At 51.9% G+C, this 14,616-nt stretch overlaps 5 protein-coding genes across 5 annotated transcripts; 4 read left to right on the top strand and 1 right to left on the bottom strand.

Moving 5' to 3' along the window:
- Window positions 1–1,737: 1,737 nt before the first annotated feature.
- AYO21_03919 (hypothetical protein) lies at window positions 1,738–3,074 on the top strand (the record flags this gene model as incomplete). The annotated part of the gene is made up of 2 exons (XM_022653892.1): window positions 1,738–2,013; window positions 2,187–3,074. The coding sequence occupies 2 exons, from the start codon at window positions 1,738–1,740 to the stop codon at window positions 3,072–3,074; spliced, it is 1,164 nt and encodes a 387-aa protein (XP_022513868.1).
- A 1,008-nt stretch (window positions 3,075–4,082) lies between these two features.
- On the bottom strand, window positions 4,083–5,786 carry AYO21_03918 (hypothetical protein; the record flags this gene model as incomplete). The annotated part of the gene is made up of 1 exon (XM_022653891.1): window positions 4,083–5,786. One exon carries the CDS (start codon window positions 5,784–5,786, stop codon window positions 4,083–4,085), a length of 1,704 nt encoding a protein of 567 aa, XP_022513867.1.
- Window positions 5,787–7,624: 1,838 nt separating this feature from the next.
- AYO21_03917 (hypothetical protein) lies at window positions 7,625–8,191 on the top strand (the record flags this gene model as incomplete). The annotated part of the gene is made up of 1 exon (XM_022653890.1): window positions 7,625–8,191. The coding sequence occupies one exon, from the start codon at window positions 7,625–7,627 to the stop codon at window positions 8,189–8,191; it is 567 nt and encodes a 188-aa protein (XP_022513866.1).
- A 1,016-nt stretch (window positions 8,192–9,207) lies between these two features.
- On the top strand, window positions 9,208–11,820 carry AYO21_03916 (hypothetical protein; the record flags this gene model as incomplete). Its single annotated transcript, XM_022653889.1, has 1 exon — window positions 9,208–11,820. One exon carries the CDS (start codon window positions 9,208–9,210, stop codon window positions 11,818–11,820), a length of 2,613 nt encoding a protein of 870 aa, XP_022513865.1.
- Window positions 11,821–12,875: 1,055 nt separating this feature from the next.
- On the top strand, window positions 12,876–14,318 carry AYO21_03915 (hypothetical protein; the record flags this gene model as incomplete). Its single annotated transcript, XM_022653888.1, has 2 exons — window positions 12,876–14,033; window positions 14,091–14,318. The coding sequence occupies 2 exons, from the start codon at window positions 12,876–12,878 to the stop codon at window positions 14,316–14,318; spliced, it is 1,386 nt and encodes a 461-aa protein (XP_022513864.1).
- Window positions 14,319–14,616: the final 298 nt, after the last annotated feature.

Below are 14,616 nucleotides of genomic sequence, written 5' to 3'. Positions count from 1 at the left end.
CTCTTGAGCCGCGCCCAAATTTGACACCGGCTTTGGGGGAGCTCTCAGGCAGACTTGGAAAAGGGCTTGGGGATTTCCCATTCAGTGGGTGTAGGCCGAGTGAGGGCGCAAGTTTTGGACAGAGGGGGAATAATTTCGCAGGAATTTTGTGAATACGAGGTGTCTAGTGATAGCAGGAGCGTCCAATGTCGGGGCGAGCATCCCGGTACTCGTCGAGGCTCAGTGTAATGGAACGATTGGAGGTATATGGGTTAGACTTTTTGCTAACACAGGTGGCTGAAGTTAAGGAGGACTTAGGATGGTAGAGCCGTGTGGTAACTTGTTTTAGGAAGCGTCGCCAGACACAATTTGAAGCGACTGGTTTTTTTAGTCAATTATGTCAATCATGACAAGGCCAACAGACACCGTCTTTCCACGCGCATGATGGCTTGAGTGTCTGTTCCGCATTCCTGGTAAAGGACTGCGGTTTAGCTTTTGTAGCTCAGCAGCTCAAGCTGGGAATTTCCCGACGGTGTATGCTTATCAACAGCGGTTCGGTTACCCCAGCTTTTGACTTGCGAAATAGGAGGGCCGAATATCCGAAGTATCGCATATTCGTAGCCTCTCGGTTGACGTGGATAGGTATATGTCTGGAATGGGAATGTAAGCTGTCTCGTTCGGCGCGTTCTTCTCGCTATGGTTCTCTGTTCTGCCCAAGAAATACCCACCGACCTCGGAAGTCGGAAGAAACCCTATTCTTTTGCACATTACTGGGTCCATCCCTGCAATCCGTTTGATCTCCTCGCCCTTTCTGGGCAACGGGGGAGGCGGGCGGTGGCGGTTGGACTAGGGTCGACTGGGGCTGCATTGGCTTGTCAGGAGGGCCAGAACCTTGAGCTCCTGACCTACGGAGTTGGACTTCAATTAGTCCCGCTAAGAAGTCACTCTCGTGGTTAGAGGGACATGTGAAGCCTGCCACCAGTCTTAATTGCCAGACCAAAATGAAGTGTGACCTCTGTTGGAGCACCTGAGACTTGACCCTTGAGCTGCAGAACCAGCGCGCAGATACGAGCAGTTAGAGGGTTGCAAGCCTGCAAGAGGCACTGCGCAGAATTTGTCTCGACTACTAAGTACGAGTTACCTCGTATTCAGCGGGGCAAGAGTCTGCAAGCCTCGGATTTGGTTTGCGTGGTTGCGTGGTTGAGGTACTCGGAACAGCGATTCTCGGACGAAGTTCTCCTTTCTGCAATCCTCGCCGTGCCACAGCTCGTGTTGGTCCTTTGCGAGTCGGACGCCATCAAGGTTATTTTTGAGGCACCCTCTAGAGCGAGCCCAGCAGTTGTGTTTCAGATATGACAATGACAAGAAAGGAATCAAACGAGTATCGTAATGAAATGATCAAATTGCTTCCCGCGGACCGAGGACCGAGTTCCTGAGTCCAGAGGATGAGTCACCCGAGTGTGCCTTGTCGCTGAACCAGAGCACCGGTTATTGCCATGATAAGTAGGGAGGAACAATAAAGACACATACCATGTAATAATGAAAAAGAACCTGGCAATTGCCTGGACGAGGGTTTTGGCTTTTTCCAAGTCACAATCCGATACCGGATGTAAGCAGCCAATGATGCAGGGACATCCTTGGGTCATCGAACGCAGCCTTTGAGCTCCGCGCAACACCGAACCACACAACCAAGTGAGTGTGAGTGCTGAGCATTCAATACAAATTGAAAAGTACTATGTCCCTCCAATACGAGCACTAATGGAGACCATCATTCACACTTACCACCCGAAACGGACCCTTCTCCTTCTAGAGTATAGGAATACCAGCAACAAGACCTCTCCCCAACCACTCGCCTCCCCTCCCAATGTCCTGCTCTTCGTAGGCGGCCTCTACGACAACTTCCGCACGCCTCGCTACGTCGATGACCTGGCCGCGCTGTTTCCTCGAGATGTTGCCGACCAGACATGGAGGGTGATGCAGGTACAGCTCTCAAGCAATGGGAGGAGTTGGGGCTTGTTCGATCTGGATCGTGATGTGAGTAGTGCGATTTGTATCATCTTCTTGTTGGTGTAATCATCCCCTCAAAGAGGGCATTGACACCTAGCCATACAAGGCTGTCTGTCTGTCTGTCTATTGAAATACTTGTCAGACGTGGGAACTTCCCTGAGATTGGCTTCTCATTGACGTGGATTGAGAAATGTGTCTAGGTCGAGGAAATTGCCGCAGCCATCACATACATCAGAGACACCATCACTGAATCTCCTTCGACGCCCGTGGTATTGATGGGCCATTCCACCGGCTGTCAAGACCTCATGCACTATCTCGTTTCTCCCGTGGCGACCTCCTCCTCTCCGCGTCCTACCATTTCTGGCGCCATCTTACAGGCGCCCGTCTCGGACCGCGAAGCCATTTTGCACGCCACATCCGAGTCCGCAGCCGCAAAAGAAGACTACGATTCAATGCTACAAATCGCTTCTTCGACGCCAAAAGAGAAGCATAAGACGGCGGTTCTGCCTATGGACCTCACCACACCCATTTTCGGCTCTGCTGCAGTGACCATTTCCCGCTTCCTCAGCTTGGCGTCACCGACTTCGCCAGAGAACCCAGGAATGGACGACTATTACTCCAGCGACCTGTCTGACCAGAGACTCCGAGAGACGTTTGGCCGCATAGGAGCCGTAGGGCATTTCCAGCCTTCGAGCCAGGTGGGGAAGAAAAGTCTGTTAGTCCTGCAGGGCGCCGATGACAAGAGTATTCCCCCGACCGTGAATAAAGCGCATCTGCTCTCGCGCTGGAAGGTAGCGCTTGAATCCAGCGCCGAGGCCACCCTGTCTCCTCACTCTGCCATCATCCCCCATGCGGTGCACGACATTTCGGGGTCGACCAACGAGACGCGCAGGGCAAGGCTCGTGGTCATGCGCGGCGCAGTGTTGAAGTACCTCCAAGACATGGTCGGCGGGATCGATCCGCCCCCAGGACCCGATGATGACAGCGCGAGGAGACCATGGGCGATTCTGCAGCGAGATCTGGACGAGATTGAAAGCGAAGACAATGCTAAGGGCCAGGGCGCGGATGCTTCTACGAGTAGACTATAACTATCATACGAGTATGCCCCGGTTGGCGGCCTGATCGCCCGGTCATGATCCCTATACTTTATACCGGGACGAGGACGACCAAGACTATGTCGCCTAAGGCCCGCCCGCGGATGGAATAGTGAATAGTTAGTAGGTAGGTAGATTCAATCTTTTCGGAGCCTTGCAACCTTGTGGGGAGCCCCGTGTGTTGGGGGAAGAAAACGGATCCGCTGAACCCCATCCATGGCATGGGATATGGGATGCCTGATTCTCAACGACTCGTATCATACTACGGGTAGGTACTCGTACATATTATTACTTGGGCAATAATATTACTAGGTAGGGAAATGACAAAGTCGGCAACCTCCTTCCAGACGAGACGGAGGGGCGGGATGATACTAAACACATAAGAGTAAGCAGCCACAAAAAAAAAGATCCTTCAAAGGATCTCCCATTACTCGGTACGTCAACTCGTCTTCAACCTGTAATAAGTATCTCTTTCCCTTCCTCGTTTTCAATTACTAAGATTCTTGTTTCGTGTTCTTATGTATTCGGTACCTGGTACCAAGTGCCAAGGACCATTTGTTTCCCTCCTTTGCCGCCCTGTTTCCCGCACACGCTTCCATCTATTGATAATGAGTTTCGAGTCCGTTCTATATTGACACTTTTGCCGTGTCTAGTAAATCCATCCTTTATCCATCGCTTGCAAATGCAGAACCCCTGCCAAACGCTTCGCGCCAGCGCACAGGGAAAAACAACAAAAAGCCCCAGGGTTCTCAAAGCTGACATGACCGTGCAGACAATTCCCACAATGTATCCATCCCTGGAACAAATCTCCCTCCCTAACGCCATCGCTTGTTGGTTAAAGAGAAGGTATGACATGACATCACCAGAAGATGGCGAAGATAACATCGACCGATCAGTGATCACTAGGCCGGCCAATGTAAACAGGATGTCGATATCCTTTCAAAAGCAAATCAGTCGTTTGTCGTGAATCCCCTTACAACAAAGGAGATCCAGTGCCAGAAACTATGTCTGAGTTTCAGTCTTCTCTTTGACCTTCTCGGTCTCATTCTCTTGTTGGTCTTGTTGGTGGTCGTCTTCGTCCTCCTCCACCGGCACTGGACCTTGCCTGTTCTGCGATCTGATCTGTTGCATCACCTCATGTGCCTGGGCGGAATACTTGCACTTCATCCGAATGCTCTCACCATACTTGTAGAAGATGAACGGAAACGGGGCGCAGGCGAGTGCCAGGAACGCAGGTATCGAACTGGCCCAGTGGATGCCGAGATTGTGATACATTTGGACGGTGAAGAGGGGGAAGACGGCGCCGAACAGGGATCGCAGGACCGAGTTGGCCGCCAGCACTGACGCGGCGTAAATGGTGTATGAGTCGATGAGGTAATTCATGCACGCGAGGAAGACATTGACCATGCCGAAACCGAAGGGCGCTGAGGCGATGATGCAGACAATCCAGTGGATCGAAGGGTAGTTGGTCCATGCAAACCAAAACATGCCCAAGGGAATGGCGATGGCTCCCACAGCGGCAGGAGGAAGACGTGCTTCAGCGGGCGCCTCTCCTCCATGCTCTGCTTCAATGCGGGCATAGCGCTTGTTGTCCCAGATGGCGTAGGCGGTGCCCGAGACCATTCCGACCGCGACACCGGAGAAGGCGAGGCCACCGATGCCCTGCGACCAGCCTCGTTCCTCTTCAAAGACGATGGGGAAAGCACCGAAGAGCATATACAGCGTGCCGTACAGAATCGCCATATATATGGAGATGAGAAGGACGATTGGTTCAAGGAAGAGCAACGCCCATGGCCTCGAGATGGCCTTGGAGAAGGCGGCCTGAGGCGTGACTTTGCCTTGACGTCTCTCGATAATCGAGATATAGACCTTACCCGTTCGCTTGCTCAGTGCCTTGGCTCGGCGCGACAGGATGACAGGGGTATAGGTTTCTGGGATGACCAAGGTGCCGAAGATCCAAAGGCACCCGGTGAAGATGGCCATTACACCCTCGACCCAACGCCAACCGATTGTCTCAGAGATGAAGCCTCCAACTACGGGACCGATGCAAGGACCCAGGAAGGGAGCGGCCGCGAAGATGCTCATTCCCAGGCCTCGTTGACTGGAGGGAAATATGTCGGCGATGACACCGCCGGCGTTGGTGAGAGGAGAAGCGCCGAAAGTGCCCGCAAAGAATCGCATCACGAGCACACCTGCCATCGTGTTCACGCCAGCTGCGCCCGCATTGAATACGGTAAGAACGGCGTATGTGCCGAAGAAGAGGACTTGACGGCCATACAGCTCTGACAACGGCGCCCAGAGAAGCGGTCCAATAGCGAAGCCCAGGACGAAAAGAGATACCCCCAGCGTTGCGACCTCTTGACTGCAATCAAAGGCATCGATGAGCTGCACTATGCTGGCAGTGTATGCCGTGGAGACAAACGCCACGGCCAGAGTTGCAAAAGCGACAGTCAGAGTGAGGGCCCACTTCTTCCAATCCGGAAATTCCATGGGATTGCGAGGATCCGCGGGGATGAACTCGACAATATAGGGATCCTCCTCTGTTCCCGAGCCCTTGTATCGATGGTTCAAGACTTCGTCTGTGATGAGGGTCTGGCTGGCCACGAGGCGCCAATGCGGCACCTTCTTACTCGAAGGGCCACTTTTCTGGCTCTCGACATCGTTTGTGAGGGTGAAGGTGGACGAGTTGGTTGGGGAGTTGGACATGGTGGGCCTTGTTCAGGTGCTTCAGCCTGCTGGGGAGACCGGGGTGGTACGTGTTTACCCTGCAGACAACAACTCTGTGTGTGAGAGATAGAGATGGAAAGCAGTGTGTAGGAGAAGGAAGAGCAGGTCTTTAAAAAGGGATGTTGAGAATCATGGATTCGTTAATGCGATTTGCATCGATGCAACACAACACTATGCCGAGACACCATATCTCCCACCCGTGCTGGCACGCAGATCATAGGTTTGTCCAGGGACCATTATTACCACCGGGCATCATTTACTTCAAGATTGTTCATCGATCCGCTTCAACCGCCACGATCTCCTGCTCGTCCGGTGGTCGGATGACGAGCCACCCCCGTCCGGGAATTTCGAGTCTTTGTTCCGTCAGACAACGAGATTTTGGGTGTGTGTCCACGGGAAAAGGTGACGGAAACATCTCGACATTTCCTTTGTCACGAAGAATCTGGTTCGGAGGAGGAGAAGAAAAAAGGAAAAACTGCCGTGATAACCGTACTGGACAAGGGCACTGCGCGCCAAAAGCCAATGTCATTGGGCCGATGAAGCATTAGCTTTGGTTGTCGGTGTCTCTAGCATACCGCCCCGTTGGCAACTTTCGCATCATAAGCTATGCATAAACAGGCATAGATGGGCTTGTGCTCGTCACACTTTTCCTCGCCGGGTTTAAACAATCAACTTCGTGGTGTGTTGCTGATGCTGCTAAGCTTTTTTCTTCATGCGGTCCTATAGTCCACCTGGCGATAGAAGACTGATATCTGGTCGAAAGAATTTAAATCCGACGCTCAATTGCCGGTTGATCATCCTGTAACATGTGGCATGTGGAGCACCAAGGTAGTAGTTTTTCGTTTATGCCGTCACTTTATTGTCCTTGTGTACACCCAGTACTTGTACTTTGTATATATGCAGGGCAGCCTTGTCTCTGCCTGGAGCGGCGGTCTTAACCTCGCTGTTAAGGTCCCGTCGTATTCGTAATCTCACTTCTTGCGTTACCGGCCCACTGGTCATTGTTGACTTTTGGGGGAGAAAGAGAAGGAGAGGGGGGGAGGGGACAGACAGACACACACACACACAACAAATCCCTCCTAGTGACCTCGTCTTCCGTGCTTCATCATATGCATGAATGAAACCCCGTCTCTTGAACGAGATACGAACGATGCTCGGCCCGACTCCTGACTGCGATAGATCCTTGGACGTTATTACATCGGTCGTGGGTCCCCGGATCCTGCAGGGCGGACGGTGGGGTAATGCGTGCTGAGCCTCGTCTTGCCGAGATTCCTGCTGCTCTTTGGGCACAAGTTGGTGAGATGCAGAGGTATAAAAAAGATATGAACAGGGTTCAATCTCCATCTGACTAAGGAGACGGGGAGAAGGTGGAGGTCAGGGACACTCTATTTTGATACACAAGCATGTTGCATGTTGCATGTTGCATGGGAAGATGTTCCGGTGATGAGACAAGAAAGACGTGAAATTTGTACCGAAAAGTCCGTCCGAAGAAGGAATGTCTCGTCCTACACGACTTCATTTCCGCTCATTTTACCTGCTGGATGTTTGCTGAACCCGTGGGTAACCTTTCATTCCCTATAGACTGATGAACCAATCGAGTAGGAACCAAAAACATATTGCATGGTCAGAATGTGACGCCTGCGGTGCAGCGACTTTCATTGAGAGTCAATGTCGTCATGACCGTTGTTTCTTCCTCCCCATTAAGGGACCTGCCTGTAAAGATTGATAATTCTTGATATAGTCATTTCTCACTCAACACAAATAGCCGGCCCAGAAGATTCTGTTACGCATCTACTGTGTGTCGGAGCCCAGCTATCATGGCAGAGAGCACACAAGATATCCATACCAAGTACGAACCTCATCCAGATGCACATCAATTGACTGGGCATGACAGTCAGACTGTTGATTACGAACCTCACCCTGAACAATCGTTGAAGATATCACCCGACCATGAGGCCATAGTCACATCAATCACAAATCTCTACTCTGGAAGTTGCAGCGAGAAGGATATGTCGGTTTATGCAGAAAAGGCGATATATGACGACCCCCTGTCCTATTGCGACACCCGCTACAAAATCGCCGGCCAGTGGTATGGGCTCCCTAAGATCTTCGCCAAGTTGGAAACCAAAAAGGTCGAAGTTGTCAAGGACACACCAACCGATATAGTCTTCAAACTTAGGCAGGAGTACACTCCCAAGCTGGTCAACACTCCCAAAGAAGTCGACTCTTTGGTCTCGTTGTCACTCGATGATAGCGGGAAGGTGCGGTATCACAAGGATATGTGGAATTCCAACGACTACAGCCATTCGGGCATTGGCAAGCTGATTAAAAACTTGAATGGTGATCACCTCCCAAAGATCACTCAGCCACCAGGTTCGCTTTAGGCGCATTGAGCCGCTGTCTCCGGGCTGCGGGTCGGTACAACCGGTTCATTTCTGGGGTATAATAGCCATCTTTCAGGGGAGTGTGTGTCAATAGGGAAGGAAGATAGAGTAATACTATGCACTGGGATGAGTAAGAGTAAGCGAGTAACCGTCCCGGTCGGAGCGCAGTCGGAGCGCAGGCTGGAGTTTTCGGGGGACAACGTGAAGCGCTTGGAGTAGGGGAGCTGGGTAGGTAGGCACGCGTGGTACGGCAGGGCAGGGAACAAGACGCTCGCGGGCGAATCTTTGACAGAGCGGCGGTATACAAGTGGTACTTGAGGATTGAATCGAAGTGGATGTGGATGTTGATACGTGTGAAATGGATACGCTCTTGCATGCGTGAAGGTGAGGAAAATCCTTCGCGGCCACCATGAAAGTCTCCAGTCCTCCAATCCAATCAAGCCTAAATCCCCATCTAGTTTAGGTGTCAGCTATCCCCAAAAGTGACATAAGAGTTACCCAGTGGTAGGTGCCCAAAGGGAAAAACAAGCACTGTTAAGCAAGGCACGGAATGCCGTTGACCAACTGCACCCAGTTAGCTTTGGCTGGCGGGGGTCCCGGCACTGTGGCTGGCGCCCCTCGAATGCCCTCCACTTCGATACCCAGAAAGATTCTTTTGCCGTGTCGTGCCTGTTGCTCAACTTGGCGTCATGCGCATGCGTATCCCATTAATTCCCTTTGGTATTTCTGCCCTTTGACTGCGCAGATCCTCGACTTGAAGTTCCAGAGCTCATCCTTCCTCCCAGTGTACAACATGTGGTTTCCACTGCTTGACCAACGAAAAACCTCTCCCTCCAATGTTCTCTCTGTCATCATGCTGATCCTCACTCCCACTCCCCTGATCCTACCCTAATAAATAAGGGATTGGCCTGCCCTGATATACGACCCCGAGTACCCGCCGAAACAGCATCTTTAAGAAAATAAGTTGGCAGTCTCGTCTCGGTCTCTATCCCTTTCCATCGCTGGATTCCAACACCATGGGTCTCGCCTATGAATGGGCCTGGAATTTCTGGGAGTTCTGCAAGAGAAACATCATTCCAGATGTTTTCATCAAGAGGAGGTTCAACTTCATCACCATCCACTATCTGTACATGATTGGAATGACGATTCTGGGTTCGGTCATCATCTTCGGTATCGGTGACATCTCATATATCGACTCCCTCTTCTTCGCTTCCGGTGCCTGCACCCAGAGCGGGTTGAACACCGTCGATGTGAACAACATCAAAGTCGGTCAACAATTCATGCTATTCTTCCTCGCAATGCTGTGCAATCCCATTGTCGTCAACTCGGCTGTCGTCTTTGCCCGGTTGTATTGGTTCGAAAAACGATTTGAGGACGTCTGTAAGACCTCGAATGCACTCCGCCGAACAAAGTCGAGACAACGCACCATGACCACCGGAAGGGATGACCCTGAACAAGGTCGACCAGGCGTCGCAGGAAAAGCGATTCGGATATTACGAAACACCGGACGCAGTCAAGGTCATGCAGATGCTGAGAAGCTCGAGAACGGCAATGGAAAGGGTGTAGATTCGTCTGACACCTCGCAAGAGGAGCAGGAAGAGTTCAAGGGACACATGCCTAATCACCGTCCAAAACCCCTCACAACTCGGTCCGTCGATGATGTGCGGGTGCCGCCACAGATGGATCCAGAGCAACACATCCGCTTCCTTGAAAATCAACGAAATCCAAGTGACACGACGGCCCTGCGAATCCCCAGTCCTCGTGAATATGAGCTGGGGGATAGACCCCATGATGTTCATGCCAACTTTGATGACAATCTATTGCGCCCCATCATGAGCGTACCCGAACCTCCCAGTGGTGATGAGACGAGAGCTGACGGGGGAGCTGCGGACGACCGTGCGCCTCCTACACATATCACCATCGACGAACCACAGTTTCTGCGAGACCGCCAGGACCGAACTGCCACCTTTCCCCGACTCAACACTAGACAGTCTACGCAGCCGTCACACACCTACGATCTCCCTGAGCCCGGGTCTTACCGTCGGAGGGGGTCAAATACGTTTCGGTCGCTGCATCGGGTCAATACGCCGCGTACACAGGAGCTCGCCCCATACCTGAGTTGGCAACCGACCATCGGACGGAACTCGTTTTTTCTCGGTCTGACCGAAGAACAGCGAGAAGAGCTGGGCGGGATAGAATATCGGGCACTCAAGGCCCTGGCTCTGATCCTTGTCCTTTACTTCTTCTGTTTTCACATTCTCGGCATAATCTGTTTAGTGCCCTGGATCCTCCATACGAGTTTCGGAAAATATGTGACAGAGCAGTCGCAGGGAAGAGTCTGGTGGGGTCTATTCACAAGTGCTTCGGCTTTCAACGACCTCGGTTTCACCTTGACCAACAATTCTATGCTCTCATTCCAGCGAGCCGTTTTTCCGTTATTGCTGATGACTTTTCTGATCGTCATTGGCAACACTGGGTTCCCCTGCATGTTGAGGCTTGTTATCTGGGCCACGTCCAAGTGTGTTCGAGAAGGCACCCCCCTGTGGGAAGAGCTCCAATTTCTTCTCGACCATCCTCGCCGATGTTTCACCCTGCTGTTCCCCCGCGAAGCAACTTGGTGGCTTTTTGCCATTCTCATCATTCTCAACGGTTTGGACCTAATCTTCTTCATCATTCTCGATCTCAATGATACCACAGTCACGTCCTTACCCGGGGGTATTCGATTTCTGGACGGTCTCTTCCAAGCCGCGTCGACTCGAACTGCTGGATTTTCCGTTGTCAATCTGGCCGAACTCCACCCTGCCATTCAGGTCAGCTATCTGATCATGATGTACATTTCCGTCTTTCCGATAGCTATTTCTATGCGACGTACCAACGTGTACGAGGAGAAGAGTCTGGGAATCTACGGGACTTCATCCGAGGAGAACGAAGACGAGGGTGAGCCAAGCTATGTCGGCGCGCATTTACGAAGACAACTATCGTTTGACTTGTGGTACATCTTTCTGGGAATGTTCATCATTGCCATTGTCGAAGGCGGAAGACTGCAGAATATCAACGAATCCGCGTTTACGCTTTTCTCCGTCCTCTTCGAAATTGTCTCTGCATACGGCACTGTGGGCCTTTCTTTGGGCTATCCGAACATCAACGCTTCCTTTTCAGCCGAGTTCCACGTTCTCTCAAAGTTGGTGATCATCGCCATGCAGATCCGTGGAAGACATCGTGGACTCCCCTACGAGCTTGACCGGGCCATCCTTTTGCCCTCTGAAAGCCTACAAGCGAAAGAAGCCAAGGAAGCTGAAAGAGTCATGTCTCGTGTACAACGTCGAAGATCGTCCATAGGAGGGCAGTCAATGATGTCGGCCGTCGACGGCAACATGGAAGGACGCCATTTCCGGGCTGAGACGGGTTTATCTTCCGGGTTGCGGGATCTCAACGAGAATCCAGAGTTCAGTCCCCGTTCTCGTACGAACACGAACAGATCACACAACAGAACAGGAAGCTTAACGGAGCACCAACTCCACAGCGACCGACATAGCGAACCTCACAGTGCGCGCCGGGGTCTTGGTGTTGGAATGTTCAAATTAGCATCAGGCGTTGAGGCCATCAAGGAGGAGAAGCTCCGGGAGTGATTGCAGAAGAGCCGAAGAAGTTGTCAACCAAAAATACTGTATTCATATTGACACGACGATTCCGACAATATCGATGCATTTGAGCGAAGGCGAAGCGAGGAGTACTGAATCATATGAGCCTGCCAATTGGGGGCCCGCATTATTGCATTGATATACAGCAACATGTCTATGTACTGCGCAAAGTGTCCCAGAAGGCCTGGACCACAGTTTAGGGGATGGTTACGCGAAGCGACCGTTATGTGCTTGTTTATGGCCACCTTGGCTCTTTCCGGGTGAAGTCGCAACCAATATTTAGCTAGACTGCGGACCTCGACACCAAGCCTCAGGGAGAATCTTAGGGGTGAAGCTTCCGCCAGAAAGAGATCGTCAGGATCAGCACTGTTGGGTGCTTGGGCGGTGCAAGATTGTGCCAAGCCAAGCCAAGACAAAGGACGTGTATTGTCCCGCCGCTCCAAGTCTTTTCTGGGCGGAGGAGACTTGATATCAGTCCCGATTGGCTGCCTGGTTCAATGCCAAGGCGACGACGTCTCACACATGGCCCCCCCTTATGAGGTCGGCACCGCCTTTTGGAACAACAGCAGATGGGCGGGGTATCTTCCGTGCCTCCCTTTTGGGTGGAAAAGGTCGCTAGTGGCTGTGTGACGCTTTGTTGTTTCTACAGTCCTTGGCTCGCGCCAACTTCTTGTCCTCCCCATAATCTCACCTGTTCCCTTTCATTTGTGTCCATTGCAGATTTTCTCATTGTTCTCGCCTTTACACCAACACCGCCGTGAACAAACGGCTCTCGCCCTCGACGCCATTCCTCCCTTGAGTATCTCGTATACCAACCACGTGGCAACTGACATTTCCCAACTCCCGCCGCCCCGGCCGGACTGGGCACTACCTTCGTTAAAGTTCCCCCTGGTCACTCTCTTCATTCAGACCTCCTTTTCCGTCACTCCGCTTCTGCTCCTGAAGTCTCGTTTTCAGAGTTGGATCTGAGTTGAGGGTCATTCTTCTGCGATTTCTATTCAATAACTCCATCTTGTGTGAGGACGCTCGACGTACAACCAAACATGAAGTCGCGCATATGTCCCGCTCTGGTGCCGCTGGCCGGCCTACTTTCCTTGACCAATGCGCTCACTCTGGACCTCAACAGCTTAGATTCGATCAAGTCTGTTACCTCTACGTTAGCATACGATATGATGACCTATTATTCGGGCAATCAGTCTGGTCAAGTGCCAGGTTTACTGCCGGGGCCGTGTGACTCGACTGCTTGTTATTACTGGTGGGAGGCTGGCGCGATGTTTGGATCTCTTATCAATTACTGGCAGTATACTGGGGATGACAGCTACAACTCGGTCGTGACGCAAGCTTTACAGTTTCAGGTTGGACCCGAAGAGAACTTCAATCCTCCCAACCAGAGCAAGAACATGGGTGTGGACGACCAAGCATTCTGGGCATTCACGGCCATGGACGCTGCTGAAGCCAATCTGCCGGATGTTGGAGGCGATGCTCCTTCTTGGCTGGCTCTGGCTCAAGCAGTGTTCAATTTTCAATCAACTCTCTGGGACGCTAACACGTGCAACGGGGGGATGAGGTGGCAGGTGTATTCTTTCAATTCGGGCTACAATCTGAAGAATACCATCTCCAACGGCGGAAACTTTCAACTTGCGGCGCGTCTGGCTCGATACACCGGGAACCAGACCTATGCGGACTGGGCAATCCAGATGTGGGATTGGATGGCAGGGAGCCCATTATTTCAATATCAAGATGACGTCCTCTACATTTGGGACAACACGGATGTGAACAACAACTGCACGGACGTGGCACACTATGCGTGGACCTACAACTACGGCACGATGCTCATGGGAGCTGCTGCCATGTACAACTTCACCAATGGGGCTGAACCGTGGGGAACCCGGGTCAACCAGATCCTGCAGGGCGCCTTCAACCTCTTTTTCCCCGCGGAATATGGCGGCGACATTATGACCGAGTTCCAATGTGAACCAACCATGGTGTGCAACAACGACCAAAGCAGTTTCAAAGCCTACTTGTCTCGTTGGATGGCGGTTACAGCCTTAATCGTACCCAATACTTACGACATAATTATGCCCAAGCTGCGGGCAAGCGCCAACGCCGCGGCACAGCAATGTACCGGAGGGGATAATGGGCGCATGTGTGGGCGGCGGTGGTATTCAAACTTTGATGGCTCCACGGGTGTGGGACAACAGGTATGCTCTTTTCGCACGTCCGGGTTAGCCCTCTTCAACTCACTGACTTGGAATCAGATGCAAGCACTTGCCGTCATCGGAGCATCAACTATACGTCCAGAAATCGCGCCCAAGACGGCCAATACCGGAGGCACATCCGAGAGTGATCCCGATGCTGGGACAGACATCGACGCAGATCCAATCCAACACTCACCCATTACCAAAGGAGATCAAGCTGGCGCCGGTATTTTGACCGTCTTGTGTATCGGCATCGTTGTGGGAGGTACTATCTGGATTGTTTTATAGAGCCTGTATAGGAAGAGGAGGGCATTTCTGGAGTTTTTTCGTGTTGGATCTCGTCTCTCCTGATCATGGGAAAGCCTACGAGTGTAGCGGGGATCGTTTTGCGTTCAATTTGAATCATGTGTCCCAAGACAGAAGCGATACCAAGTACATAAAAACTGGTTGGTCGGCATTAGCTCAGTCCTAATGCACTTGTCTAGAAGTACCGAGTATATTACGTCGTACGGGTCCAGTACCTACAGTAGTAGCAGATGGATGTTCACCCCCTTGCATGGGACCCCCGTTACACACACACGTTGTG

This window comes from Fonsecaea monophora, assembly GCF_001642475.1.
Source record: "Fonsecaea monophora strain CBS 269.37 chromosome Unknown Scaff20, whole genome shotgun sequence".
NCBI classification, from domain to species: Eukaryota; Fungi; Ascomycota; class Eurotiomycetes; order Chaetothyriales; family Herpotrichiellaceae; genus Fonsecaea; species Fonsecaea monophora.
This window is presented reverse-complemented; position numbering and strand designations above follow the sequence as displayed.